This window comes from Meriones unguiculatus, chromosome 1, assembly GCF_030254825.1.
Source record: "Meriones unguiculatus strain TT.TT164.6M chromosome 1, Bangor_MerUng_6.1, whole genome shotgun sequence".
Lineage (NCBI taxonomy): Eukaryota > Metazoa > Chordata > Mammalia > Rodentia > Muridae > Meriones > Meriones unguiculatus.
This window is the reverse complement of record NC_083349.1, coordinates 30,399,567-30,424,584: the sequence shown is the minus strand read 5'-3', so window position 1 is coordinate 30,424,584 and position 25,018 is coordinate 30,399,567. Positions and strand designations below refer to the sequence as shown.

Here is a 25,018-nt window from a genome sequence, read left to right as displayed (position 1 = left end):
CATCGCTTGTAGTTTGAAGCCCTGTGATCAGCCTCAACTTTCTCTGTAGCAAAACTCTAATGAATTGTTTTGTTACCATCAACAGGGTAAAACCCTTGATTACATAAATCACACAGGCTGACTGCAACAAAGGAGTGGAGTCTTACTATACCCCAATTTCAGCAGCAGACCTCTTCTGTCTTCTTCAGCCCGCTTACTCAAACATGTAGCTAGTCAAAAGACAAGGAATATGTCTACTTTCCTCTTCCCTTGGACAAGTCTCTTCACTTCTTGGATGGTTGGGAGGGAGATGTGTTGGGAGAGCAAAGGCAGTTGAAGGGAAGGAGAGGGGCAGATATGATCACTAGACATTGCATACATGAGTGAAAGGGGGAACTGTTCTGCATGCTTTGTAGGACTGTTGGTTGTTACAGACATTATGAGAAATTGTATAGACACTTTTTTTTTTTCAATGCAGTTTATTCAGGAACATTGAACAATCCTCGGACCCCGGGGAAAGCCAGCCCACAGCTTAAATAGCCTCTGGGTAGCCAATCCAGGCGTGCCACGGGGGCAATGCAGATAGGTCCACATACATGGAAGCAAGCCAGATCCTCGGCCTTAGCCAAATGTGGAGTTGTTCGTGACAGAGAGCACTCACCATCGGGAAGGTGGAAGGCGGGGTCTGATGCTCTTTGGGTGGATGACACCTAAATGAACATCTGTACAAAGTCCCAATTTATTTCTAATATCAGAGATCAGACCTCTACTCTTGCCTGATGCGTCTAAAACAAAAAGGGGGAACTGTAGAGAGCTGCGGAATGCTATGCCTTAAAGATGTATAGACACTTTTTAAAGAATTTTAAAAACAGAACTACCATGTTATCTATAAATCTTTCTTTGGAGCATATATAGGATAAAGACCAGTTTATATTCATAAAGATAAACTCATTATGAGATTATTCATAAATTGACAAGATATTTAGGGAAATAACCTAAATATCTGCTTATGGACCAGTGGAAAAAGGAAGTATGGCATGAAAAATACATATTACAATGTAATAATATTATCCTTTACAAGAATAAGTTCTTTTTTTAAATAATTTTTATTATAATTTATTCACTTTGTATCCCAACTGTAGCCCCACCCTTGTTTCCTCCTTATCCCGCCCTCCCTCTCTCCCTCATCTCCTCCCATTCCCCTTCCCCAGTCCACTGATAGTGGAGGACCTCCTCCCCTTCCATCTGACCCTAGCCTATTAGGTCTCATCAGGACTGTCTTTTATAGTCTTCCTCTGTGGTCTGGCCAGGCTGCTACCCCCTCAGGGGGAGGTAAACAAAGAGCTAGCCACTGAGCTCATGTTAGAAACAGTCCCTGTTCCCCTTACTAGGGTACCCACTTGGAGACTGAGCTGCCGTGGGCTACATCTTTGCAGGGGTTCTAGGTTATATCCTTACATGGTCCTTGGTTGGACTATCAGTCTCAGAAAAGACCCCTAGGCCAAGATTTTTTGGTTCTGTTGTTCTCTTTGTGGAGCTCCAGACCCTTTCAGGTCTTTCTTTTTTAAGATTTATTATTTATATAGTATTCTGCTTGCATGCCAGAAGAGGGCGCCAGATCTCATTATAAATGGTTTTGAGCCACCATGGGGCTGCTGGGAATTTAACTCAGTATCTTTGGAGGAACAGCCAATACTCTTAACCTCTGAGCTATCACTCCAGCCTCAAGAACAAGTTCTTGCCATTTTCCATAAAGTGAATGAACTTGGGTGGTGTACCAGATGGACGAAGCTGGGCAGAGAAAAACTAACACAAATTCACATATATGTGTGTTGGGGGTTGCTCTGAAGCTTTATTATTTTTTTCTTTTTTTAATTTATTACAATTTATGTACTTTGTATCCCAGTTATAGCTCCCTCCCTTGTCCCCTCCCAATCCTGCCCACCCTCCCCCTTCTCAATGACCTTGTTTGGTCTGTCCCAACATTCCTCCCTCTTCTCCCCCCACACCCCTCCCCCAGTCCACTGATAGGAGAGGTTCTCCTCCCCTTCCATTATTTTGATACTAATTACCAGCCCTCATGACTTGTACACCTATCCTTGTTATGTAAACCCACCTAAGACATTTTACCGGATTAGTTGATTAAAAGCTATACCTGGGTAGTGCAAAACGGGGTAAGCGTGGCTAAGGTTTCTGGGCTTTGGAGTTCAAGAGAATCACAAGAAAGAGATGGACAGGAAGAGAGGAAGGAGGACTACTCCATGATGGGTTAGGTGGAGGAGGAACCAAGTGGGCTCGGAGACAGGACTCCGATAATGTCGTGCAAAGGCTCAGATGAAGAACACAAGCAAGTATTTATAAGATTATGGATGAAGGATAGCTCAGATGAGGATGGTTAAGGAAGACGGCATTGGATGGGGGCTGGGAGGTGGATGGTGAAGTTATTGAAATGGTTTAGGTGAAATATCTGCCTGGTCCAAGATAAATAAGGCAATTATAAAATCTTACAGGTGTTTGCATCTTATTATTTGTGATAGGAGGTTAGATAATACCACCATGAGATAATCTTAGGGTTGATAATAAACATTAAATAGCCCAACACTCATTTTTTTAATTTACTATAGCATATATGGAATTTAAAACAGTTTTTAAAAATTCAGAAATAAAGAATAAAATGCTAGTTACCAAGGTTAGGGATGAGATGAGAAAGAGAGAATTATACCAGAGGACAACAAACTATCAGACACGTTAATAAGAAAATCTAGAGATCTGCTTATAACATGAAGACCATAACATTGAACTGTGCATGAAATTTATAGTAAATGAGATTTTGGCTCAATTTCAAATCAAAATTTGGCAAGTATGTGAGGTGCTGGATTTGTGAATTTATTTCGCTCTAGAAAACATTTGTACTCTGTGTTCCCAAAGCCTCGTGTTGTACACATCTAAGATGCATGATAAATTTTCTTAAAAATTAGTCTTCCAGATAGCACACCTATCTAGTATCATATATTTATTCATGTAATACTTAGCATGGTTGTTATAGAAAGATCACAGCACTGCCAGTGAAGCAATCGTTTCAAAGCACCTGTCCATGAGGAGAAAGCTAGCTCCTAGAAAAGCATACACTTTTCCCATGGCAGCACCACCTCTTGACAAAACATCAGGGACAATAATCCACATGAGGATAGTCACATGTGGCTGAATAGACACGTCACTGGTATTCAGAATATAGAAAATGGAACAAAGTCTGTGGCTCAGGTACGGCCATGCTAGGTCTGCCGGATCTGAAAGGTAATAAGAGGGCAGGGACCGGCCGAGCTATAATGTTGGCCTTTCACACTCTTTCCCCACATCCCAAGCAATGCCCACGCTTATATTGCTGATTACATTTTTTTTCTCTATGTCCACCATCTATTCCTCAAGCATTTATTATGGTGTACCCAACACAACCTTGCGTTCAACATCAGGGTTACAGAGGTTCACAGTTCCACTGATTCCAGTCACAGGGCATGGGCACATGATGCAGAGTGTGACTCATCTTCTGCATGAGCTTGTTGGCTCTTTCCGTGTGATTATACACAGGGTAGCCACGTTCGTGCATAACCAGCGACTGCGAGTAAATGATGTGAGAGATCAGACCTTGTGCCCGGTAATCGGGAACAGTGCCTGCCATTCGGATTTCTCCAGTTTGGTCCATCAGAGCCCAGGACACAGGAGTCCCTTCAGGTCCCAGAAGACATAAGCTAGGAAAGATCTGGATACAGCGCCCAATGAATCTCTGGCTCTTCTCATTGCCTCCAAACTGCCAGAATTTATCCACCAAGGCAGCATGCGCAACATCTAGTGATGAGAGTTTAAACATCTCTTCATTGCTGGAGAGAAAAAAAAAAAAAAAGGAAAAAAGAGCAGCCCTAAATATCATGCACAGTGTGAAATATTTGTCCCTCTCCACAAGACTATTGTGAAGCACAAGAGGACCAGTAGCAGCTAACCAAACTTCACGCCTCTCCGTCCTTATCCCCTTTAGAAGGGATGAGGCAAGAGCCATTCTGTCAAAAGACAGAAATTAGTATCATAGGAGGTTTTGTCTCGTAAGTCCCCAGGACAGTGACAGCTAAGCAATTAAATCTTCACAAAAACTCAGTGCTGTTCTCAACACTGCTGTGACCCACCTTCCCACTGGAAATAGAGCAGATAACATCATATGGGCAAGAAAAGCGAACAAATGGAGAATAAGTACTAAAAAGTACATGCTAGCAAGCAGCAAAGCAAAACTTGAGAATCATGGAATCTGTTTGTGTGTGTGTGTGTGACTATATGCATATATATAACAAAAGCAGTTAAAGAAAAATAGTCTATAAATTCGAGGAGGAGCAAGCAAGGCACAGAAGGAAAAAAGAGAAATTATATTTTCATTTCCAAAAATAGAATTTACTACATGTTTTGAGCATCTGCCTATTGAGGATCTCTCTCTCTCTCTCTCTCTCTCTCTCTCTCTCTCTCTCTCTCTCTCTCTTTCTGTTCCCCTCCCCTTTCTCTTTCCCTCTCCTCCCCCCAACAATACAGAAAGAATTCTTGCTCTTTTTAAATTTGTTACATTTATTTCTTTATTGTTGGGAACACATGTGTGGAGATCAGAGACTAACTCGTAAAGAGTAGGTTCTCTCCTTCCACCCTGAGGGTTGCAAAGATTGAACTCAGGTTATTACTTTTGCAGTAAGTGCCTTTGCCCACGGAGACATCTTACTCACTCAATATTCTTGTCCTTAAGGAATTATAAATATTGAGGGAGGCTTCTAGCAACACGTAGGTAGATATATTTTAAAAAACAAGCTGTTTCCAGCTAATAAAAGTACATTAAAGGATAGGAAAGTTAGCTTTCATGATGTAAGTGGCTTTTGATGGGGTGCTCTGAAATGAAGACTCAATGAAAATTAAATTTAAGACTATGAAGAATAGCAAAAAAAAAAAAAAAAAAAAAAGGAGGGAAATGTGTGAGTATTGGAAGGACAAGCAAAAAACAAGTGTCCCACAGGCATGTGCGAACATATGAGAATCAAGCAGCAGAAGGACAGAGCGTCAGGGGGGGGGGGGGGGAGATAGATGTCCAGCAAGGGACAAGTGCATGAACTTCATCAGAGTGTGCTGAGAATTAATCGATGACAGGATTAGGGAATAGTTCGTTACATTAAGTGCCTGCCGCACAGAGAACATGAGGTCCTCAGTCTGATCCCCAGACCTCATGTTTCTTTAAAACTGGGTTTAGAAGCACAAGTCTGTAATGAGCAGGAACTTGACACAGGTGGATGTCTGGACCTGGCTGTCCAGACAGCCAGTCTGAATCAGAAAAATCCCAGTGAGAGGCCCATCAAAGAAAGAAAGCTACAAGATGGACGGTGCCCAAAGGGAAACAGTACCTGAAGCGGTCCTTTCACCTCCACATACATGTATACATACCTACAAACACATCAACGTACACATATATGCAAGACAAAAAAATCTGAAAATAACTGTTTGTGGCATTTGAGGAGATAGATCACACACAGTCCGTGTTAATTATTTTTAAAACAGTTATCCCAGAAATGAGCTGTGTAGGCAGAGAAGTTAGGGAGCTAATTTTGTGAGAGATCTGAGTGAAACAGCATCTTCAATCCAACTCACATGGCCCGGGGTCTGCCAGATTTATGATCTAATTTCTCTGTACCCGCCATCAGGAAAGGAACCAGTTTCTTTGCTGTCTGGGGTATCATGTAGAGAACACACTGTGTTCTCTTGACCTTGACCAGCTTAGCAGATGCAAGACCCGTTATTACTTCATGTAGGTTGGATTGTGAACCTAGAAGGAAATGAAACAGGCAACAAATAACTGTCCATGTAAGTCAAGGAAGTAGTCCAAAGATGTATACAGGATTTAGTCAGAAAACCCTGTCTCAGTTGTGTTTCTTGTGTGTCCATCCCTAAGTTATGCCCTGTGTCCCCCCTCCTCCCACCTCAGGTACAGCAGAATATTTAAAATCCTCACTATGTCTCTATGAACAGAAAGAGCACATTAAAATAATAGCCAATCTTGTTTGAGCATGCTGTATGCACAGGCATTGATCATATGCCTCATTTAATCCTCTCATTGATTCTACATTTTAGAATCTTTTAGTATCGGAAATTTTCACATATGAGGATGCTAAGTAATAGAAGAGTCATCTGCCAAAGAATCACAACTTGGAGTCAGAACCTGGAAGTTCCCTGCAGCTTTAACTCCAGAGGGCATATTTGTAACCACATTAGACATAAACCTAGGTGACCTGGCAGGAACTCAGTGCCACAATAAGCTACTATCTTTGTACCAGGAACAGAAGACCAGAGACCAAGCTACTGCTCCGATCTAGTTGTCCTGAAGGGCTCCTGAACATATCTTCAAAATGTGTTCAGTTAACCAATACTACTCAGTTCACTGTTTCTTCTGTTGAAGTCATAGCCTGCAGTATTTGAAATCTATTCCACTGTAGACAGACCAAGGAATATTCGGTTGGTTGGAACTTAGAAGTTTGTAACAAGAAAAAAAAAAGGCTGCAGGCTTCTGACATAATCTGACTGGCCTGCTCTTTGATCACCTCCCCCTGAGGGGGGAGCAGCTTCACCAGGCCACAGTAGAGGACAATGCAGCCACTTTTGATGTGAACTGATAGACTAAGATCAGAAAGGAGAGGAGAACCTCCCCTATCAGTGGACTTGGGGAGTGGCACGCATGCAGAAAGGGGAGGGAGGGTGGGATCAGGAGGGGAGGAGGGAGGGGCTTATGGGGGGATACAAAATGAATAGAGTGTAATTAATAAAATTAAAAAGAGCAAAAATAAATTTAAAAGATTAAAAAAACAAAAGAAGAAGGTTGCAGGGTGAGGTACCCAGGGCAGAGAGTGCTCCTACAGATGTAATGCAGGAGGTCCCAGCAGTCAGCACGCATCCCAGTCCCCTTACTTTGGATATGTAGATGTTGCTTCCAGTTGATGGCATCTGGTTTGCCAATACATTCCAAACAGTTCTTAGGGTCCTTAGAATAGATCTGGTAAGTGTTGGTGTGGGGATCAAGGTCGTCTGTCATCTCCTATTTGGTTGAGCAACATAGAAGAAATAAAACTGATTATATCATGTAATTTCAATATAGTTTAGAATTTCATCATACTCCTTTTTTCTATTATTTTTTTAAATTTATTCTTTGAAAATTTCAGGTATATACATTTAGTCATATTCATCCCACTTCCTCCCTCCAGCTCCTCCAGACCCTTCCCAATATATTTCCTCTCCAACTTCACATTCTCTTTCTCTCTCTCTCTCTTTCTCTTTTTAAAAAATAACCGTTGAGTCCAATCAGTGCTGTACAGATGAACATGGATGTGGGTACAGTCTGGCAGTGGCTCCTCTTTCCTCACCAGATATCACCTTCAGCCAGGGCTGGGCTTCAGGAACTGCTTTCCCATCCTTGCTGGAGTTTTCAAACTCAATATTGAAACCTAAGCAGAGATGTTTTCTTCACATGTCAGCATCGCCCTGCCCTTCAGTTATTAACATCATGAAACCAAGTAAAATACTCCACTCGATTTATGGGAAAGTCTTTATTAAACTTTATCAAGTTTTATCTACAAGTACCATTACAATTTTAAATCGATTAAAGATGGTTTATGGAGCATTCCTCCCTAAATTAGTAATCCTCAGGAAAAAGAAGAAAAGTGATACCATCAAAGGCCTTATAAAGATAAGTCTTCCCGTTCCAAAGAGCCTCAAAACTTTTTCATTTTTTTTCTTTCTCTCTGTAGGTACGGTGTGTTTGTGCAGGAATGTGGGGCGTGGTCAGAGGGTCATCTTTGAGTCCCAATCCTCACCTTCCACCTTGAGACACTTTCCACCTTGCATTGCTTATGCCAATGCAAGACTAGCTGCCTGTGAACCCCCAGGAATTCTCCTGTCTCACAAGTCCCACTTCTCTGTAAGCATGCTGGGATTACTTACATGCACTGCTGTGCAGAGCTTTACGGGGCTTCTGAGAATCTGAACACAGGGCTCCAAGCTGGCCCAGCAAACATTTCACCCCCTGAGCTATCTCTCCAGCCCATGCATATATTTTCAACATGACAATATTAAAATATTGAAATTGAAAAGATGATCTTGTATTCAGATGTTTATATGTATACAATAAAGCCACCCAAAAACAAAACATGATGTCTTTAAACTCTAAAGCACAAAGCGCCATTTTTAAAAAAAAAAGTGTATTTCTAGCAAAATCATAACATAATTTATTCAAAAAGCTCTTCTCGATGTTAATAAATGACAGCAGGAATTTTTTTAAGGTAAAGAAAGGAACTGAAGGACAAATACTCTGCTAGGGCAGGCTACCCAGGAAATGGTGTACAAATGCCTTTGCTGCTAGGCAGCATTACAGCTAACAGGCCATCTTAGCGACATACTTTAAAAACAAATACCATTCTATTTTTATATTTTAAGTAAATTTAAATTTACTTTATATTGTATGCTATTTGGTGGGTTTATTTTTTAAAGGAATTCTATTGTATATGTTTAAGGCACATGTGATAGATAGTATGAAACATAAACACATAATAATAAAATGTTTACTCCTGAAGCCAATGAGCAGAGCCATTGTCTTCCAGATCTCTGTGAGCCCCTATTTAATCCATTTACATTTGAGGTTAATATAAGAGCTTATTACTGACATTTTCTTCTTTGTTGGTTTTGATCCCATGTTCTTTTTTTCCTCTCATCTCTCTTTGTAGTTTTTCACTTTATAGTTCAAGTGCTTATCTTTTTTCCCTCTAGAACAGGGACCCTGGCATCCAGGGGTCATCTCCATTTCCTTGGAGACTGCATATTTCCAGGTTCATGATAGACACACAGCAGCTTTAAACTTAAGAGTCGCATTCAGGCCATGATATAACTTACCTGCTCCTGAGGACGGACAACAACTGTATTAAAATCAGGTTTGGAAGTTTTTATTGTCTTCTTCAGTTTCTATTTGTTATTGGTCTCTTCAGCCTTTCTGGTTTTTGTTCAGTCTTTGAAGGATGTATCTTTCCAAACTATTTATATCCTCTTGATTAGCCAATGTCAGTCATACAAATATTCACAATAGTTCCTTATGACTTGGTTCATTTGTGATGTCTGCTCTGGTATCTTCACTTTTATTTTCACCTTACTCACTTCTGCCTTCTCTCTTTTTTTCCTTAAACTAGTTAAGAATTTATAAATGTTGTTTATAGTTTCAGAAAACAAACTTTTTCCTTTCAGTGGATTTTGTATGCTCTGGTCTATTTCTTTTCTGATGTTTTTATTTCTTTCTCCCAACTAATTGGAATCTAATATGTTCTTTTTCTAGTGTCTTGAGTTGTAATGTCAACTATTTATTTAGAATTATATTTGTTCTGAACTTCTCTTTAATATCTATTTTCAGAACACCATAGTATGAAATGATTCTAGAAATGATTTCAAAATGACTAAGCTTGCTCAAACTTGTTTTGTAGTTTAGTGTGTGTGGATTATTCTGGAGAGGGTTCACGTGTACTAGAGGAAATGTGTGCTCTGCTGTTGTTGGAAGGAAATTTTGGTGTGGATTAGGTCTGCTTTGCCTAAATTTTAATCAAAATACAGTGTTAATAATCATTTTGTGCCTTGTTGACCTGTCTACCCCTTGTTGAAGGTGGAGAACTGATGTCTTTTACAGTTATTGACTTGATAGGTATTATTTTCATTGTGTTCATTAATATTTGCTTTATATGTTTCTATACTCAATTCTAAGTGACTATGTGTCCACATGACCATTGAACAATAGCCATCTTGATCCTTGTGAAAAATTTTGACTATGTGTCAAAGTATTCAGACCCTTAAACTTTTTTATATCTTGCTTATATCAAGTATATTTTTATTCCAAAGTGAGTGTAGTCTTTTGTATGTGCCCTATACCTTGGTCTGGTGTTTTTGCTTTAAAAAATAAAATATAATAAAGTCGCTTAGCTACTCTACATCTTTAGATGGAGAATTTTTATTAAAATGATTTTTAATTAGTTTCTCATATATTACATCTGCAATTTCCCCTCCTTTCTGTCCCCTGAGCTCTCTCCACAACTTCTTCTCTCCCACAGACCCATCCCCTTCTGCCTCCCAGGGCATCAACCACACACTGCACAACAAGCTATAATAAGACCAGGAACATACCATCACATCTAAGCTAGACAAGACAACCCAGTAGGAGGAAAAGGGTCCCACAAGTAGGCAAGAGAGTCAGAGCCAGCTCCCCATTCCAACTGTTAGGATTTCCATAAGAACAGTAAGCTACTCAGCCGTAACATAGTATGAAAAGGACCTACATCAGGCACCTTACAGGCTCCAGATTCTCCATGAGCCCCCATTTAATCCATTTATACTTAGATTAAAGTAAGAGCTTATGGCTGACATTTTGTCATTTATTCTCTTTTTTTTTTTTGGTTCTGATCCTATGCTCCTTTCTCCATCTCTTACCTCTCTTTGAAGTTTTCCATTTTAGAGTTCATGTGCTCGTCTTGTTTACATCTAGAACAGGGACCCTGTCATCACCAGGGGTCATCTGTTTCCTTGAAGGCTGCATATTTCCAGGTTTACGTTACACACCAGCAATTGCTAACTTAGAGTCATATTCATGCCATGATGTAACTTACCTGCTCCTGAGGACGGATGAGAACTGTATTAAAGTCAGGCCACTTGTCCACCAGAGCCTTGAGATTGAAGGGGTTTCCCTGGTTCATGTGGAAGACAGTCCCATAAACCTAAATATTTCAACAACTGAATGGTCAGATCTTTACAAAGGGACAGTAAAATCCTTGCTTTTGTTACCAAATGATATTGATTTCTATGAAATTAGTGTATGTAAATCACACTGTACCTAGTTCAATCTTCAAGTAATAACTTATTAAAACTCCAAAGTAGATAGACTATCTAAACAAAATCATAAGACTATTTTAAGTTAAATATGAAGATAAATTAAATTAGTAATAACTCAGTCTCACATCAACAAATTTTGTCCTATAAATTTCTATTTTCTGCCATATAAATATTTGCCTATATAACTTTATAAACAATGGAATTTCTAATTAAAATGAATTTTACATATACTAAAGACATACATCCATGTCAATAAACAAAAATTTACATAATGTTTCTTAACTACCCAATATTTAATACTTGGGATGAATTGCAGTTGACATATATGATAAACTATTCAATATGCACTGTTTAGAGAGAGGCTGTTTCCAGCTATAATACATATATCTTTCTACTACCCGAGACTGGTAATATTGATTGGAAATGACTACAAGCAAAATGACTTCTCAACTCCACTCATTTTGTATGCAAACACACCAGCCTCCTTGCATTGTTTAACTTCTGCAATGTTGCACAATGATTTTTTTTTTTATAGAATTTTAAACCTGGACCATGGAGTCTGCCATTTTGACAGATACCTTCCCTGTCTCATCAAAAGGAGCAGTGACTTGGGATTACAGGAAACTCGTGTGGTTTAGTCTGTGAATGACAGTTATGCAGGTTGTCTGAGCATCTGGGAAAGTAAATAGAATGTTATGCTATTCATATTTCTCATTCTTACACTCAGTGTAACCTTCTTGCCATCCAGAAGAATCCAAATAGACAAGCAGTTTAAAAAATGAAATGGAAAACAACAGAACTCACTGCCTACTGATTTGGAAGCTTGGTGTTTGCGGGGAGGGGAATTTTTGTTTGTTTGCTTGCTTACTTTGTGCTGTTGTAAATGGTACCTGTTTTAAATTTCGGATTCCAACTATTCATTAACTGCTAATGTACACACATACATTATGCTACTTGCAGCAGGTTAGAGCCCACTCCCAATCGCCTACCTACTGGCCGGCTACAGCCTGCTAGCAACAGTGGCCAGGTCTGCCCAAGACCCTCTGTGCTCCACTTCCCCTGCAGACCCCACACCCCAGTTCCCTGATCTGTGCCATTCCTGGAGACACAATCTGATCTGCAGCTCCTGAGACCAGCACAGATCAGGGAGCAGCAGTTTCCTGGCCCGTGCCATTTCCTGAGGGCACCCAGATCTGTGACCCATCTCTGCCCCCAGACCATCATGGATCAAAGAGCAGATCTGAGGCCCTGGAGACCAGCAGGATTCAGGGAGCAGCAGGAAAACCAGAGGACTGAGGACATCTGAGACCATGAGCTCTGCCTACAACCCCAGAGACCTGTTACTAGCCTGAATCCTTGACTTTGTTAAACTTACATCCAGAAAACTGTTTTGTAGACTCTTTAGGTGATCATGACCTCTGAGAACACACTCTATTTTACTTCCTCCCCACCCCCAGTTGGGTGTTACTTTGATTTCTTTTTCTTGACTTATACACTTGTTAGGTCACCAATCTTTCATTAACTAGGATTAATGAGAATGGATGCCATTGCTTAGTTATCCATCTTAAGCAAAATATTCCATTTCTTTGCTATATAGGAAGATCTTAATTGTGCATCACTCCTACATGCTTTTTTGTAAAATTGAAAAAATTCTTTCTTCCTAGTTTGCCAAGTTTCATATTTATCAAGACTATTATATTTGTCCACCTTTTTTTTTTCTGTGCCTGTTAAAGAAAACAGGAAACAAGCTAGAAACCCATCACAGAGGGCCTCTGAAAGGCTCTGCCCTGCAGACTATCAAAGTAGATGCTGAGACTTATGGCCAACTGTTGGGCAGTGTGCATGGAATCTTACATAAGAAGTGGGAAATAGTAAGATCTGGAGAGGACAGGAACCCCACAAGGAGAGCAACAGAACTAGAAATTTGAACACAGGGGTCTTTCCTGAGACTGATATTCCAACCAAGGACTATGCATGGAGATAACCTAAGACCCCTGCACAGATGTAGCCCATGGCAGTTCAGTGTCCAAGTGGGTTACATAGCAATGGGGACAGGGACTGTCTCTAACATGAACTGATTGGCCTGCTCTTTGATCACCTCCCCCTGAGGGGGGAGCAGCCTTACCAGGCCACAGAAGATAACAATGCAGCCACTCCTGAAGAGATCTGATAGACTAAGATCAGAAGGAAGGAGAGAAGGACCTCCCCTATCAGTGGACTTGGGGAGGGGCATTCGTGAAGGAGGGGAAAGGAGGGTGGGATCGGGAGGGGAGGAGGGAGGGGCTTGTGGGGGGATACAAAGTGAATAAAGTGTAATTAATAAAAATAAAAAAATAAAAATCAAGCTTGGTGCGGTAGTGAACACCTGTGATCTAGGCCCTCAGGGAGATGAGGAAGGATGATGATGAATTAAAGGCCAGCTCGGACTACTTAGTGAGATCTTATCTCAAAATACAACAAAAAAAACAGCCAGTCATGGTGGTTTATGGCAGTAATTCCAGCATTTTAGAGTCTGAAGCAAAAGACTGCCATGAGTTTGAGGCCAGACTAAATTACTTGCAAGTTGTAGGCTGTCAGGGCTACACTGTGAGGTTCTCAGAAAACAAACAAAAAAAAATGATCATACAATTTTTTAATCAGTGGTGTATGGACATAGTGATTTGTATTGATTACGCATGGAGTCAAATCTATTGTTTAAATATATCTTGCTGTCTTGATAATATTTTTGAGGACTTTTGCATTTATGTTAATGATGTATGTAGTCTCCTATTGGCGTACAATTTTGGTTTTGTTACCAGGGCAACTCTGAGTTCATAAAATGAGTTTAGAAGTTGTATGCTGCCTAAATTTCTGTGTGGTTGGTATTATTTATTTATTTTGTATGTGAAGCCATCTACCAAAAGCATTTCCTTTGTCAAAATTTTTCATATACATATGTAGGGCTATTGAAATTGTATATTCTTCTTCAAAACACTGCCAATTTGTTCTCTTCACATGACAACAGCATATCTGAAATCTATGCGTACTTTGCTAATTGCAGGACCTCCTTGTTACATTTATACTGCCCACTGGATTTTTAATGATATCTCATATTTCATTTTGGAAATATTTATCTTCTCTACTCTACACCAATTTGGGTATAACCTTATCAACATTAATAAACTTTTCCTAGAACCAGATCATAAATGGTTGATTAGATTTTCCTTAGTTTCTTTTTTTCTCGCTCAGATTCATTTGTTTCTGTTTAGATGTGTTTTGATTTTTTTCCTTTTGCGGTTTCCTTTACTCTGTTTGCTAGTGAGTTTGTTTGTTATATTTTTTTCTAGTTTCTGTGGTGGAAACAAACTGAGCACCGGGGCTGGTTCTTAGGATTTTAAGTAAAAGACGTTAATGTTGTGTGTTTCCCACTAACCAATGCTTCAGTTGCCGCTGCACCTCCATCGTCAGTCAATTAACTTAGTCTAAAATTTCCTTCTCACTTTGAAGCATGGTTCATTTATAATTTTTTTATCAATTGCAGAAAATTTGAGGATTTCCAGGTACGATTTATAATTTTAACTTTAATTCTGTGTGAGTGTATTTGTATGCATGTGCACTTGAGTGACATATGTGCATATATGCAAGCCTACATGTCTGCACAGGTGAGAGATCTGGAAGAGGATGTTGGGTGTCCTGCTCTGTCACTCTCCACCTTGTCCGCCTGAGGCAGGGTATCACACTGAATCTGGAACTACTATGAAATAGCAAGTCCCAGTGGTCCTCCTATCTCTATAGGAGTACATGGCCATGCCTGGCTTTTTACTTGAGTGCTAGGAATTCCCTACTCAGGTTCTTCCACACATAGAGCAAGCACTCTTACCCTCTGAGCCATCTCCACAGACCCAAGTTCCATTACTTTTGAGAACACATTTAATATGATTTTGATAATCTTAAAATTCTAAATGTGTGTATGTGTGTGTGTGTGTGTGTGTGTGTGTGTGTGTCATCTGTCTTGGAGATGTTCTATGAACACTTGAACAGAATGTGGATTCTGCTGTTGTCAAGGATTCTTAAGCTAGGGTCAGATAGAAGGGGAGGAGGTCCTTCCCTATCAGATGACTACGGAAAGGGCGTAAGGGCAGAAGAGGGAGGGTGGGTGGAACTGGGAGGAGACAAGGGAGGGGGCTGAAATGGGGATAAAAACTGAATAAATTGTAATAAATAAATAAATAAATAAATAAATAAATAAGATTATTAAAAAAGGATTCTTTAAGTGGCAGCTAATATACAATGAGCTCCTAATATTTCTTGGGGAGTCTGTTTATATACTTCCCATCACATAAATAAATGATGGAAAGAAGAGAATTAACCTTAATTATACTTGTGGGTTTCTCTTCTGTTCCACCAGCTTTGCTCTCAGGGGTTGAGCCTTCACTGCTAGAAGTGTAAATTCAAGCAGGTTTTATATCCTCTGAATAAATTAACATCTTCACTCTAATACAAAGATATTCCTTATCCCTAGTAATATTCTAGTCCATTTTTAATATAGATAAGTAATAACGGGAAGAAGATAATTTGTTGCTCACCCAAAATTATGTGTAATTCTTTGAGAACTGGCAAAACAGGGATTGATTCGGTATTAGTTTTGAGAAAGAATCATCTGGTTAACCTCTTGTCAGACATGTGATCAGTTAGGAAGTAGTTAACATTAATATGCTGGCTTTCATCACCTTGCTACGCTGGAAAATACCCAGTGTTATATAAAACAGTTCCTGTGTGAGCACAAGGGACCGTCCCTGAGTTGGCAAAGATCACTTAGATCCAGTTGTCACAATGACACTCACTATGGTGTGGTCCTGCTCTGTCATAACTGGGCTCTTCTTTCCTCTTTAGTTAAATGTGTAGAGTATTCTTCCCTTGCCCTGGGCTGATAGCAACTAAATATTAGGCCACAACATGAATACCTGACCCAGAACACGGCTCAGTAAATATTCTTTCTCTTCCCCACCTTTTTCTTAGCTACTTAATAGTCCATTTACCCTGAGACTGTTCCACATTTACCTTTAAGGACTCAGGAAGGCATTTCCTCAAGGAATTCTCCAATGTCTGCAGCATCTGTGAACCTCGCAAATGGAGCATCGTGGCAGCTATCCTAAAGAGAGAATTAAGAAATGTTCAATACATCTGCTGTGAGATAGTGTCTTCTATATATATGGTGGTTTGAATAAGAATGACCCCCCCATAGGCTCATTTTTTTTAATGCTTAGTTATTAGAGAGTGGTACTATTTATAAGGATATGGAGGTATGGCCTTGGAGGAAGTATGCCCCTGGGGGTGGACCTTGAGGTTTCAGAAGCTCAAGCCAGGCTTAGCTCAAGCGTGGCTTAGTCTTCCTGTTCCTGCTCCTGTGGAACTGGCTGTATATTGTTCAGCTACTGCTCCAGCACTATGTCTGCCTGTATGCTGCCGTGCTCCCTAACTAAATCTCTGAAACTCTAAGAAGGCCCCAATTAAATGCTTTCCTTTGTAAGAGTTGCCATGGTAATGATGTCGCTTCACAGCAACAGAACACTAACAAAGACCATATATGACAGGGAATAGACCCAGGAAATCTCTACAATATGATTAGCAAAACAAGACCTGAAAAAATGGCAATGCCAACTGACATGCCAACGTGGATAGAGGAATTCTTACAAGGCTTCTACCCTAGGTGAAACTCTACGGATGATCAATGGCTGGTGAGAGAGGAGGAACTAGTCTTCTCCAGTAATGAGCCTCTGGTACGTTATCCAATCCCAAGAGGTCAGCCCTAAACAAATGTGAACAAAACTATACAAACTCAGCAGGTGATGTTTATAAATTTCCATGTATATGGTCATGTCTAGGCATACACATAACAACAATATAGTATTGAAGAGGATTAAGATGGGATGGGTTATCTGTGTCACTGGCACATGTTAAATGAGGTCATGGTAAACAAGACAGCAGCCTTTAAGTCCACAGCAAAATACCCAGATCTATGCTCGCTGTCTTTCAGCCTATCTTATTAACTAAATGAAGCACGTCTTTTCTTGATATCAGCAACAAATAAAGAAAAACAAAAGGTCTTTCCTCTGAGTCCTTCTGTATAGAATGTAATGATGCTATAGTGAACCATTACCAGAGTTGACAGTGTGTTAGAATGATCTTAGAAATTTACATATAGATAAATAGACCGATAGGTAGATAGATGGATGAATGGTAGGTAAATAGATGATGATGATGATAGATAGATGGATAGATAGATAGACAGATGATAAATAGCTATAGATAGTGGATAGATAGATGATCGATAGATGACAAATATTCTTTAACCTTAACCCATTTATTTTCTACATAGTAGAATTAGCAATAATTTATGTATGATAAAACTCACAAATTTTCAGTGAACAATTTTGGGTTTTATAAATGTCTATATTTGTATAAGTAGCACTATAATAATAATGCAAACCATTTTCACACTCGCAAAATGTTCATTTAATCTCCGAACATTTCTTTATCTGACTCTCTGGCCCAAGAAATCATCAGTAATTTTCTGACTCTAAAATTCTCCTTCAATTAAATGTCAATTAAATGGAATTATTTAATATCTACACATTAAATCTATACTGGAATTGTGTTGTATTTTTCAATATATGATATATTAAAATATATTTTGACACTTTTAAAATCATCAAATACAAATTGTGTTTTTTATATTTCAAGAGTACGTTTATTTATCAAGGAATAGAATTCATGTATGCATGAATCAGAGTTTTTTTTATTTTTATCCTTTAATCTTCTTATGGATACTTGGTCTGTTATGGTTTATAGGCAGTTACTACTAAAATTATTATGCTAGTAAATGTACACATACGTGAGAATGTTTTTATTTCCAGAGTTATATGGTATATATTTGACTTTGTAAATAATTGCTTATCTTTTGTCAAAAATGAATGCACAATCTTACATAATCATTGTATGATGCAAGAGTCTCGTTGGCTTTTCTCCAAAATAATCAACACATATTTATACATCCAAAATCAGAAACCATTAGTATATTTATATAGTAATTTGTACAGAAGTCTGAAGCCTCAGCTCTTCACAGGGAAACATAACAGGGCTCATTACCAAGGTGGACCAAACAGTTAAGGCCAAAATATATTTGAACAGATCAATTTTCCAAATGGGCAATGCTGAATTTGACCCAAACACTGTGACTCAGCAAATACAGTGGCTGAAGAAATCCTCCCAACCCAACTTTTATTTGGTAAACATCCCACTAGAAGGACCATCTTCTCTATGTCATGTGTGTCTTCCATATGCCCTCCTTGTTCACCCAGGACGGGGGATAAATACAGACCCTCCTAAGCTCCATTCTTTGCTTCATAAAGGATAAGCTGAACTCATTAATCAATCAGAAAGTAATTACTAACTAAACAAATCAAATTCCTCTATTCCCCCTGCTCAGCATACAGCACCTTTCCCAAAGTTGGTGCACGGCTTCCCCTGAAACAGGCAGAGCTCAGGGGTGAAATGTTCTCTGATCCATAACAGACGCTGCTGCCCATTCCATGTCCCTGCACAAAGTTCTCTCTGACTCTGCTTATTTCTTTGTCATAAACATCTAAACTGTTCATCCTCATGAATCTTTAAGAAGATTAACCAACTTGACCCAACTTCAGCTAATTGCTAATTTTGCCCTCATCGCATGACTGAACTTTGGCCCACTCTCAGCCTGGGCCAACATTCATACACAGAAGCCTTGTCCTCGCCGTGAAGACTCTCCAGGGGCTTGCTTTCTCCACTGCCGAGGAGGAGCTGCACCTTTCAGATGCAGATCCAAGGGTCTGAGATGCCTCTATTGCAATCGTGCCTTCCTCCTATTTTACAATAATCCTGCACACAAAAAAAAATTCTCATCTCCTCACCCAAGCTTTGTATTACTTCTTTAAAAAAAAATATAGCGATTTTAAAAGCCTCATTAAGAATTAACTTTCTGACTAGCGTGAGAACCCAGTGTCTGTATGTTCATCCATTGACCATCCTTTCGCATGTTAAATCATGGATGAATACCGAATGTTTTTACTATTTGGAAAGTCCCTTCCTTCCTTGAAGTTTGATGACTAGAGTGGACCACAGAAGAGGTTGTGTGCACATGTCCGTGTGTGCCCGTGCCCACGGAGACCAGAGAGCGATGCCAAGTAACTGCAACGTTTCTCAGTCTTATCGGCTTTCTTCGCATGGGTGTGAGTGTACACGTGGGTACAGGACGTACGTGTATGCACATGCTCACAAGTGCCTGTGGAGCCCAGAGACCCTGTTTGAGTCAGGGTTTCTGGCTTCTTCCTGTGGCATCTGCTGGGCTAGCCTTGTGAGCTTCGAGGGCTTCGCTTGTCCCCACGTCTCACTTTTCTATTGGCATGCTAGGATTACAGTGCCTGCTGTGTGAATTCTGGGGACCTGACCTCTGGTCCTCATGCTTGCATTCGTAGGTTCTTTATCCACGGATCCATTTCCCCAGCTCCCAGACCTCGTTTGTTGAAACAAGATGTATAAGGAGTTCATCAGTTCAGCAACGTGCTCCACTGACTCCCCTTCTCTTCCTTTCCTGTGCTAGGATTGTAGACGCATGTTGTGCCTGGCTTTTTATATGAGCTCTGGGGATCTGAAGACTTCATACTTCTTCAGCAAGTTCTTAAGCAACTGAGCCATCCCTCTAGCTCCAAGGAGAGATATTTGGAGCTAAAATTGTGAACAGCAAGGTTTTTTGTTTGTTTGTTTGTTTGTTTGTTGTTTTGTTTTGGATTTTCTGTTGTTGTTTTTTGCTATTTGTTATTGTTTGTTCATTTAACTTGTTTGAATTCAGAAAGCAGTAGATTGCTGACAAATATTTCACTCTCCTCCCAGATCTGTATCATTGGCTTCCCTGTCGTTTTGGCCATATGTGTATTCAGCTCCACTAAGGAGGAAGTAAAAGGATACTGCCAAAGAAGCCAGAGTCAGCAGGGACCAATGAGATTTGTTTATCCCTTCTGAGTTCTTATTTGCTCTTACTCTTACTCTCTCCTACTCCATGTCCATCCCTTTTCCCAAGTGCTTTTCCTGTGCATTCCACTATCCAGCATTAGACATGAAGAAGCCGAAAGAAACTACTTAAGCACCACACGGTTGCATAAGGCTAAATTTCCATGACAAATAGTCAACTGCTATTGCTATAGATTTCATCATTTTAATCAATTTACTTATTGTCATGTCATGTTCACCTGTGGAAGTCAAGAAGACAACATTTGGGTGTCAATTTTCTTCTTCTGCCATGTAAGTTCTTAACTCAGGTAATCAAGCTTGGTGGCAAGCACCTTCACCAACTGGATCATTTCACTATCCCCTATTTCTATTTTGAAATAGCTTTCAACATGGAATTTTTTTCTGTTACATGAAAATGTCATTATTATTTGTTCTATTACAAAGTACCATTTGAAATCTATTCACTTACCTTTTGCCCAGTTCTAGTATTTTCTTGAATCTTACCCCATCTTGAAATAAACCTAAGGGTCTGGTGTACACACTGTGTAAGACCTAAGTAATGAAAAGCAGTATTTCTGCATTTTGATCCACTGTGTCAAATTGAAATTATCAAATATTGAAAAATATAACACACTGAGTGAAATGATTGAACAAAACTTGTGATCAATGACCATGTCAAGTGTTCTGCCTGAGCTGCAGGATTTCATCAGATGTTTAATGTATATTTATAGGGACCTTGAGAGGTCTGCACAAGAACCACTGAGCAGGGCAAGGTGTTAGAAAATATGCTAGTTTCTACAATCCATGGACCCACTGCATATCTTGTGAGAAATTATGAAAAAAAAATCATCTTGTTGGACTTGAATAGCAGCTAGACTTTGGTGTGGAGTTTGCACAACTCAGTCTTTAAAGACAAAACCACATTTGTCCTAAATCATTTCTCTCTGTGTTCCTTCCACTTCCCTGGCAATTATAAATGGCTCTTGACCCATTTTCGGTGTCCATGAACTAACTTATCAGCAGTTGGGCAATAAGTCCAACTGGCTCCTTTTCTGTTTACTCTGCCTTCTAGGTCTCTGGTCACTATGTCCACAGACTTCCCTTCCTTAGTTTGACCCTCTGGAACACCAGTTCTTTGGATGATCAAGGAGAATACATATCTGCACAGTGCTAGGATGAGTTTGCTTCTATTGGCTCCAGTGACCAAAGATCCCACTCTGTTTCTGTTTTTGTTTTTGTTTTTACCTCATTGCTTTAATGTGTTGGGAAATGCTTGGACTAATGAATTTTCCACGGGTGATCCTTTTATCTATGTTTACTAACCAATTACATATGGCAATGACAGTGTTTTCACTTAGTTTTGATCTCTATATAGAAAAGGGTTTTTTTTTTTTTTTTTTATTCTTCTCTCATACAATACATTCCAATTGCAGAAACGTTTTAACTTTATAACCTGTCACTTGCCTATGGGCCACATCTGTCTCCTCTCTATCCAGAAGCAGTTCTTTGTCCTATGCTGGAACAAATATCTCTTAGCCCTCTCCTTTGCCCCACTTCTCCCTCTTCCTCTATCTTCTGTCTTTGTCCCTTATCCCTGCGCTCTGTCCCTCAGGGGCAAATAAATCTTTGTGACGAGAACTTGGTCTGAGGATTTGGTCTTGGGAATCATGAGCTGATACTTATTTTTCAAAAGTGTAATTTGTAATCAGATTGTGAAATTTTTATAACTGGACAGACCTATGAATGAGAACCAACATATTATATAGGACATTGACTTCTCTGACTATTGGATAATATTAACTTTGGCTTCCAGAAATATGGCTTAGATAATCATGAATATAAAAAGTAGAATAAATCACAAAAATAAAGTTTTATTTAATGACGATTCTGTCAAATCTATTAAATAAAAGAATTGTGAAGTACTTACATTTATGCATTTATTTGCTCCTTTCATTTGGTGTAAGGATTCATTCTTCATTCAACATAAATACTTATGACCTCCCTCAATCTATATGTTGAAATTGTAATAGCCATCCTTAATATACTGAGAGGTGAGACTTTGGGGTTAGGTCACAAGGGTTTGGACACACAAAGAAAACACCATTACTGAACCATAAAACAGATTGTCCCCTTATAACATCACTGCTAGCTCTGCAGTCTTGTACCTTCCAGCATCCTGAACTGTGAAAAAGGAAGCTGCTGCTGTTAATAAGCCTGCTCTATCGTGGAGTTTGGTTAGAGCAACCCAACGCATCTAAGACAAAGTAGCTATTGATGGCCAACTATTGAAGAGTATGGGGATTTTTACCAGATGCCATTGTTTCCAAGTCCCAGAAGGCCTCACGATAGTAGAAGAGTATCATTCCAGGAGGCCAGTTTGACATGTAAGCTAGAAACAACTCAGAAATGGAATGCAAATAAGAAGCAATTTGGAGTTCGCTATCAGACCACTGCAGGAATAATTGTGGGTACTGCTGAGCACACTGTAAACCAGCTCCTGCACGTGGACACCCACCTCCTAAAACAGAAACATGTTGTTCAACTAATATTGGGAGAAAGGGAACAGGCACGCATTACTGAGCTGCCAGTGCTGGCCATGGGCAAAGTCCTCTTGTAAGCAACATTTGGACACTCCTTGTGAAACCATTTCAATGTCCGAAATTTATCCAAAGAAAATTCATGAAGAAAAATTCCCCATGAAAAACTATACAAAACACAGACACGTCTTCCTTTATGTACATTCATAGATATGACATAAACATTTTAAAAATAGAATCCTTAATAAGATAGATATAGATATAGATGAGGTTTTAAAAGAAATATCTATGATTTTGAATTCACATGTTCTGAGGGTTAGTACCTTTGTGATTTTAGGTAGAGAGACTCATTTATCTGGATATTAGTAATCAAAATAAATCTGACTACCTTAGTGTGTTATAAAATATTTGCATACAACACACACACAAATAAATTCCATCTGAATTAGCACACTTCCTCCTAGTCTCAATTATATTTTCTGTCACAGACCTACAAAATAGCAAGTTTTCAGTTTCTTATTATTTGCCAATTCATAATAAGCCCTGCCTCCAATCAATCGAGAATCCCTCACAGGTCCCAGCAGACTGCTCAGTATGATGGTTGCCTAAGTTTCACTAAATAAAAAACTTCCTTTTTCCCATCAAACATAATTTTCATAATCAGTGAGCTCTAATAATGTCTATCCACATCCAATAGGAATACCTTGCTTCATCCCCTTGAGTAGAAAGCCAAAGGAAGATGAGGAGTCCCGAGGGTCAGTTTCTTCCTGTCCTCACCTGCAAAGCCGTCTCCTCTTTCACCCTCTACAGAAGTCGGCTGGAGAAGCAGCAGCAGTAGATGGTGGCGATGAGACCAACCCTCAGAGTACACTGACTGGGGGTGCTTTGATCGGTTTCTAGGAAGCTGTTGAGTGGAAGCTTTTAGAACATGTGTACCAAGCTATGCAAACTCAAAACAGTGTGAGATCAGGCCCCTCCCTCTGGGGTCCTTGTTCCAGAATCAACTCAGAAACTTTGAAATTAGCAGTGTACATTTGGGGCTGCTTTCTAAAAGACTGGATAACTTCCTGCCCCCAGAAATCCCAGGAGCAAGGCAATGTGTGGGTATACACATGCAATGAAATATTACCTGGCCCATAAAGGCATAAAAGTTTCATATGTGCCATAATATGGGTGAGATTAAATATACAGTCATATTAAATGAAATAAGCTAGACACAGGAGAGAAACATCCTATAACCCCACTTAGGAGACCTGCATCGAGGAGGCAAATTAACAGACACAGAAGGAAGAATAGAGGTTACAAAGAAGAAGTTAGAAGTTATTGTTTAGAAGGGAAGGTGGTCATGTTAGAAAATGATATAGCTTGGGGTGTAGACGATGGGGGTAGCTACAAAATATTGTGCATACATTTGTCACTACTACACTGCACATTTATGAGAGTTAAAATGATGTTATGTGGGCTGCACAGGGGAAAGTGTTCATGCCAGTGTGCATACATATGGAGGCCAGAGGTCAATGTTGGAGATCTTCCTCAATGGCTCTCTACCAGCAAGCCCCAGAGCTCCTCCTGTGTTCCTCTTCCCACCACTGGGATACCAAGCATGCACAGCTGTGTCTCACATTTAACTGGGTGCTGGAGATCAGGACTTAGGTCCTCGTAATTACAAGGCAAGCACTCTACCAGCAACCATCTCTCAAGTGTAAGCTCCCAACTGAGCAACTTAGTCAACATTTGGCTGGTAGGTACTTTGCAAGCTGCTCAGCTTTGCTAGTGCCAGGTAGGGTCCAGAAAACACAGGCAACAACAGCAATTTCCACACTTCACTTACCATGTGATCCTTAGCAGAGCAAAGTGTGGATAGCTTCCCAGTTATGCTTCTACACATCATTATGAACACTAAAAAATTCCTCTGAATCACAAAAACCTTGAAGTCAGTCCCTCTGGGTTCAAAATTAGATGCTGATACCCCTTAAGTGAAGCCACAGAACAATAACATCTAGCAAGAAGTCTGGGTATTGGGGTAACTGAAAACTTTGCAATTATGTCTCAGAGAGGGGGAAGAAGAGAGCGGGAAGGAAAGAGAAGGGAAAGAAAAAAATTTTAGAGTTAATTTCAATGCTTGCCTAACAGAATTATGATACAGAAGTTCCATGATTTATTTAACAATTTTCCTGTTTTGGAAATTTATTATCATTATTATTACAATTTATTCACTTTGTATCCTGGCCCCCTCCCTCATCTTCTCCTGGTCCCACCATTCCTCCCCACCCATGTCCTTCCCCTAGTCCACTGATAGGGGAGGTCCTCCTCCCCTACTATCTTAGCCTATCAGGTCTCATCAGGACTGTCTGGATCTTCTTTCTCTGTAGCCTAGTGAGGCCACCTCACCAGGGGGAGTTGATCAAAGAACAGGCAACCTAGTTCATGCCAGTGACTGCACCTGCTCCCCTTACTAGGAAACCCCCATAAAGACTGAGCTGTCCATAGACTACATCTGAGCAGGGTATGGTCTAGGTCCCCTCCATGCATGGTCCTTGGTTGGAGCATTAGTTTCT

The 25,018-nt window shown here is 39.8% G+C and overlaps 1 protein-coding gene across 3 annotated transcripts; it reads right to left on the bottom strand.

Moving 5' to 3' along the window:
- Nucleotides 1-1,807: 1,807 nt before the first annotated feature.
- LOC110565451 (glycine N-acyltransferase-like protein) lies at nucleotides 1,808-23,392 on the bottom strand. 3 transcript variants are annotated; one of them, XM_060386980.1, is made up of 7 exons: nucleotides 23,238-23,364; nucleotides 18,653-18,795; nucleotides 15,940-16,030; nucleotides 10,677-10,784; nucleotides 6,955-7,081; nucleotides 5,644-5,818; nucleotides 1,808-3,854 (listed from the first exon to the last, which is right to left on the bottom strand). In XM_060386980.1, the coding sequence occupies exons 3-7, from the start codon at nucleotides 16,015-16,017 to the stop codon at nucleotides 3,452-3,454; spliced, it is 891 nt and encodes a 296-aa protein (XP_060242963.1). In that variant the 5' UTR covers nucleotides 16,018-16,030; nucleotides 18,653-18,795; nucleotides 23,238-23,364; the 3' UTR covers nucleotides 1,808-3,451. The 3 variants fall into 3 exon arrangements, with proteins under 3 accessions (XP_060242963.1, XP_060242966.1, XP_060242952.1); XM_060386983.1 differs by lacking the exon at nucleotides 18,653-18,795 and having other exon boundaries at nucleotides 23,238-23,392; XM_060386969.1 differs by lacking the exon at nucleotides 18,653-18,795 and having other exon boundaries at nucleotides 23,164-23,364.
- Nucleotides 23,393-25,018: the final 1,626 nt, after the last annotated feature.